General features: G+C 42.6%; 1 protein-coding gene across 1 annotated transcript in view; it reads left to right on the top strand.

The window, feature by feature from the left end:
* The window catches only part of LOC138007755 (tetratricopeptide repeat protein 28-like), a 47,833-nt gene that overhangs the window by 39,786 nt on the left and 2,047 nt on the right, over positions 1-6,000 (top strand). Inside the window, exons 8-10 of the mRNA XM_068854818.1 lie at positions 146-977; positions 1,097-4,484; positions 4,976-6,000. The exon at positions 4,976-6,000 is cut by the window's right edge and continues 2,047 nt beyond it. Of these exons, the coding sequence (XP_068710919.1) occupies positions 195-977; positions 1,097-4,484; positions 4,976-4,995 (4,191 nt within the window). The 5' untranslated portion in view covers positions 146-194 and the 3' untranslated portion in view covers positions 4,996-6,000. The remainder of the gene's footprint in view (positions 1-145; positions 978-1,096; positions 4,485-4,975) is intronic.

The following is a 6,000-nucleotide window of genomic DNA, read 5'->3' on the forward strand; positions in this document are numbered from 1 at the left end:
ACCTTGATGAGGAAAGGCATGTTTCTTTCGAAATACTGGCTTAAGATAGTTATTCCTTCACTGTTCAATTAATCTTGCTGTGCCAGTTTAGGATCCTGTACTCAGAGCATTAAACCTATTTTGTTTTCGTTCATTTATCTTCCAGGTGCACCCCAGATTTTCTGAGAAAAACTTCCTGGTTTTGATTATCAACAATGGTGGATAACAAGTTGGACCTTTTGAAGCAACATATGCAAGAACTTAGCGTTGCAGAAAAGGAGGGAGACAGACAAGGCAAGGGTTTGGCTTATTTCAAACTTGGTAGATACTATCAGGACACAGCTGACTTTAATCAGGCCATAACAAATTACACAGAAGCATTAGCCGTTTTTAAGGAAGTGAGTTTCAGGGCCGGAGAAGAAGCAGCCTATCGCAATCTCGGCAACGCTTATCACAGTCTTGGTAATTTCAAGCAAGCCATAGAGTACCACCATCAAGGTCTTAGTATTGCAAAAGAGGTAGGAGACAGGGCCGGAGAAGGAAGAGCTTATTGCAATCTCGGCAACGCTTATGACAGTCTTGGTAATTTCAAGCAAGCCATAGAGTACCACCATCAAGATCTTAGTATTGCAAAAGAGGTAGGGGACAGGGCCGGAGAAAGAAGCGCTTATTGCAATCTCGGCAACGCTTATAGAAGTCTTGGTAATTTCAAGCAAGCCATAGAGTACCACCATCAAGATCTTAGTATTGCAAAAGAGGTAGGGGACAGGGCTGGAGAAGGAGGTGCTTATTGCAATCTCGGCAACGCTTATCAAAGTCTTGGTAATTTCAAACAAGCCATAGAGTACCACCATCAAGATCTTAGTATTGCAAAAGAGGTAGGGGACAGGGCCGGAGAAGGAAGAGCTTATTGCAATCTTGGCAACGCTTATGACAGTCTCGGTAATTTCAAGCAAGCCATAGAGTACCACCATCAAGATCTTAGTATTGCAAAAGAGGTAGGGAACAGGGCCGTGAAGGAAGAGCTTACGGCAATCTCGGCAATGCTTATCAAAGTCTTGGTAATTTCAAGCAAGCCATAGAGTACCACCATCAACGTCTTAGTATTGCAAAAGAGGTAGGGGACAGGGCCGGAGAAGGAAGAGCTTATTGCAATCTCGGCAACGCTTATGACAGTCTTGGTAATTTTCAGCAAGCCATAGAGTACCACCATCAACATCTTAGTATTGCAAAAGAGGTAGGGGACGGGGCCGGAGAAGGAAGAGCTTATGGCAATCTCGGCAACGTTTATAAAAGTCTTGGTAATTTCAAGCAAGCCATAGAGTACCACCATCAACATCTTAGTATTGCAAAAGAGGTAGGGGACGGGGCCGGAGAAGGAAGAGCTTATGGCAATCTCGGCAACGTTTATAAAAGTCTTGGTAATTTCAAGCAAGCCATAGAGTACCACCATCAAGATCTTAGTATTGCAAAAGATGTAGGGGACAAGGCCGGAGAAGGAAGAGCTTATGGCAATCTCGGCAACGCTTATCAAAGTCTTGGTAATTTCAAGCAAGCCATAGAGTACCACTATCAACGTCTTAGTATTGCAAAAGAGGTAGGGGACAGGGCCGGAGAAGGAAGCGCTTATTGCAATCTCGGCAACGCTTATAGAAGTCTTGGTAATTTCAAGCAAGCCATAGAGTACCACCATCAACATCTTAGTATTGCAAAAGAGGTAGGGAACAGGGCCGGAGAAGGAGGTGCTTATGGCAATCTCGGCAACGCTTATCAAAGTCTTGGTAATTTCAAGCAAGCCATAGAGTACCACCATCAAGATCTTAGTATTGCAAAAGAGGTAGGGGACAGGGCCAGAGAAGGAGGTGCTTATTGCCATCTCGGCAACGCTTATCAAAGTCTTGGTAATTTCAAGCAAGCCATAGAGTACCACCATCAAGATCTTAGTATTGCAAAAGAGGTAGGGGACAGGGCCGGAGAAGGAAGAGCTTACTGCAATCTCGGCAACGCTTATAACAGTCTTGGTAATTTCAAGCAAGCCATAGAGTACCACCATCAAGATCTTAGTATTGCAAAAGAGGTAGGGAACCGGGCCGGAGAAGGAAGCGCTTATTGCAATCTCGGCAACGCTTATCAAAGTCTTGGTAATTTCAAGCAAGCCATAGAGTACCACCATCAACATCTTAGTATTGCAAAAGAGGTAGGGGACAGGGCCGCAGAAGGAAGAGCTTATTGCAATCTCGGCAACGCTTATAAAAGTCTTGGTGATTTCAAGCAAGCCATAGAGTACCACCATCAACATCTTAGTATTGTGAAAGATGTAGGGGACAGGGCCAGAGAAGGAAGAGCTTATGGCAATCTCGGCAACGCTTATCAAAGTCTTGGTAATTTGAAGCAAGCCATAGAGTACCACTATCAATGTCTTAGTATTGTAAAAGAGGTAGGGGACAGGGCCGGAGAAGGAAGCGCTTATGGCAATCTCGGCAACGCTTATGACAGTCTTGGTAATTTCAAGCAAGCCATAGAGTACCACCATCAAGGTCTTAGTATTGCAAAAGAGGTAGGGAACAGGGCCGGAGAAGGAAGGGCTTATTGCAATCTCGGCAACGCTTATCAAAGTCTTGGTAATTTCAAACAAGCCATAGAGTACCACCATCAACATCTTAGTATTGCAAAAGAGGTAGGGGACAGGGCCGGAGAAGGAAGCGCTTATTGCAATCTCGGCAACGCTTATAGAAATCTTGGTAATTTCAAGCAAGCCATAGAGTACCACCATCAACATCTTAGTATTGCAAAAGAGGTAGGGGACAGGGCCGGAGAAGGAGGCGCTTATTCCAATCTCGGCAGCGCTCATAGAAGTGTTGGTAATTTCAAGCAAGCCATAGAGTACCACTATCAAGGTCTTAGTATTGCAAAAGAGGTAGGAGACAGGGCCGGAGAAGGAAGAGCTTATGGCAATCTCGGCAACGCTTATCAAAGGCTTGGTAATTTCAAGCAAGCCATAGAGTACCACTATCAAGATCTTAGTATTTGCCAGGAAACAGAGGACCCAATAGGGCTGGCAAACGCATGTTATCATATTGGTCATGTTCATGAATTTTTTGGCTCCTTGAGCAAAGCTCTCAATTACTATCGTCTAAGCGTTTATTATTTTGATGAAGTTAGGCGTCTTCAGTCAGAGGATGCATGGAAAATAAGCTTTCGTGACACAAAGGGGTTTGCGTACACTGCACTGTGGACAGCACTCTTGAAGAATGGAGAGGTTGATGAAGCTTTGTATGCTGCTGAGCAAGGACGAGCACAGGCTTTGGCAGACATTTTAAAGATGCAATACAGCATTGATGAGAAATCTGTGACGAAGGTAACTATCTCTTTGGTTATGAAAGATCTACGTTCACAAACTGTTTTCACAGCACTTGCAGGGAACATGATCAGCTTCTGGTTGCTAAGAGATGATATTGGGATAAATTTTAGACAAAAGAAAATCGAAAATGGAACTGCCAAGTCTCTGATGAAAAGTGCTTTAGAACAGATCAATGCAGGGGCCGTTCTGCGATGCGAGAATCGTTCACTTGAAAGACAAGGCAGCAACTTCTCGAGCAGTGGGGGAGGTGTTGAAGAAACCTTTCAGTCTTTGAGCTTCTCTGTGCACTCTTTGCAGCCCTTGTATGACGTCTTAGTCAGTCCTATAGCAGACTTGATCCAGGGTGATGACTTAGTGTTTGTTCCTGATGGACACTTTTGCCTGGCTCCTTTTTTTGCAATGAGTGACTCTGTCAGGATCCGTGTGATTCCCTCGCTGACTGCTTTAAAATTGATCACTATGGCACCTGACAACTTCCAAAGTAAGAATGAAGCACTGCTTGTAGGCGATCCGTGCTTGAGCGAAGTCACTTACGGCACTGGTGAACCCATGTATGGACAGCTGCCGTGTGCAAAAAAAGAGGTGGATATAATTGGAGAACTTCTGCAGACCGAGCCTCTTACAGGAAAAAATGCAACCAAAGCTGAGGTGCTGAGAAGAATGAAGTCAGTTGCGTTAATCCACATTGCTGCACATGGGGATGACAGATCTGGAGAAATTGCTTTGGCCCCAAATCCCGAACGCACATCCAAGATCCCCGAAGAGGAAGATTACATGTTATCGTTGAGCGATGTTCAAGCAGTCCACCTTCAGGCAAGACTGGTTGTGCTTAGTTGCTGTCATAGTGGCCAGGGAGAGGTAAAATCTGAGGGTATTGTGGGAATAGCCAGGGCTTTCCTGTGTGCTGGTGCCCGGTCTGTACTGGTGTCACTCTGGGCAATCGACGACGAGGCGACCTTCTTGTTCATGAAGAGTTTCTACCAACACTTGGCAGATAGAAAAAGTGCAAGTACAGCTCTTCACCATGCTATGAAATCTCTTCAGGAGACAAAGAATTATTCGGCCATAAAATACTGGGCGCCATTTGTGCTAATCGGCGATGATGTCATCTTTGAGTTTGGGCAGCTCGAACACGGAAAGAATGGTAAGTGCTATTTAAATATAACTTTAATGACTGAATCGCTATACTTTGTACATGTTTTTAACCAGGAAGTTGTTGAAAGGAGCAGGTACGTTCTTCACAAAGAAATGGCTTTAAAAACGGTTGCCAGAGTGGATATTTTGACTGGAACTGCTTTGGCTAATACCTAAATTAAATATTGTCTGCATTCACCGAGTCAGCTACGTCAGCTTCCTGCAGATAGCTAGCTGTTTGAGCCCGTGTTATGATGGAGTGACTGTGAAACTGATCGGTGATTGTCGATTGCTTATGTCAAGTGAAGTGAGTTATTGAGGTGTTCAAGTCTACATGTCAAGGTAACAGTGAATAGGAATAGTTGCTATTAACTCTAGCACAAACAGTTAAATGAATGAATTAAGATAATCGTTATATTATTTACTTGTCAATCAGAACGAAATTCGTTATTTGCATTTAATCCACTACTTGTTTTTTGCTTCCTTGTTTTTCTTTTTCAGAAACGATGTCCAAAACGTGAAAAACTTACTTGGACTGCGATACGTCGATATGTTATTTTCCTTTCTTCGATTATATGAGTTATTGAAAACAATTCAATCATTGATACCGCAGTAGCTGTCAGACACAAGATATCATGCCAATTATAGTTAAAGTACCATGAGATTTCAGTGGTATTAAGATACTGTTCAAGTCCTTACATTTGTGCCTTGTTTTGTAAGCATCTGTTCCAGGATTAGTTAATCACTTAATAGAAATCAGGGGTTTGTTTCCATAACTGAGGATCTAGCCGTCTTGTTATTTTGGCCCTTGAAAATAACTCCAAGCTTTTGCGGTATGTTTCTCAGGTGACATGTATACTCTTAAGCTTGCTATACCAACTTTCCATTTACAATAGCATTAAGTGTCAGTCTCGGGGAATGTGTATTTTCTGTGTTTCTGTAAGGTTGGCCAAAGCTAAATAAGCAAATTAATTGTTTCGGGAGGCAAATGTCTAAAAGCTAAAAAACAACCTTGGAAAGTATAAATGTTTGGAAATTACAAAAATTTTAAGGTAGCGTCCACATTTAAATGAGACGGAAATTCCTGGAACAAAACGCTTTATTCCTAAAGGGCTTGAATCAGGCACAACATTGAGTTAGCCAATTTGTTTATTGTTTATTTTCCCACAAAACGTGGTTCAAAAACAGACACTTTTCTGACGTTGATGAGGACTAGGACAATATGGGTAAATCTAACTCTTAGGTGATGGACTCTTGCTAGGGCCTGGAACCAAACAAATGGAAAGTTCTTTACTTTAAAGTTGTACATGTTGATTTTGTGATATTTTGTCACAGAGGGACTGGACCGATGCAAAATAATTCAATGAAATGGGCGATTTCTTAAAACTTGTAGAAGGTAAAAGGGTGTGTTGGGTAAAAGTTGCCTGATCTCTCAATTAATTGTGTGCATTTTAAACCCCTGGGGAGGTGGGACTTTGCCCATGCATATGCTTGTGGAAATTTTTTGAATTTTAAAAATGGTATGA

The sequence above is a fragment of the Montipora foliosa genome, chromosome 6 (genome assembly GCF_036669935.1).
Source record: "Montipora foliosa isolate CH-2021 chromosome 6, ASM3666993v2, whole genome shotgun sequence".
Lineage (NCBI taxonomy): Eukaryota > Metazoa > Cnidaria > Anthozoa > Scleractinia > Acroporidae > Montipora > Montipora foliosa.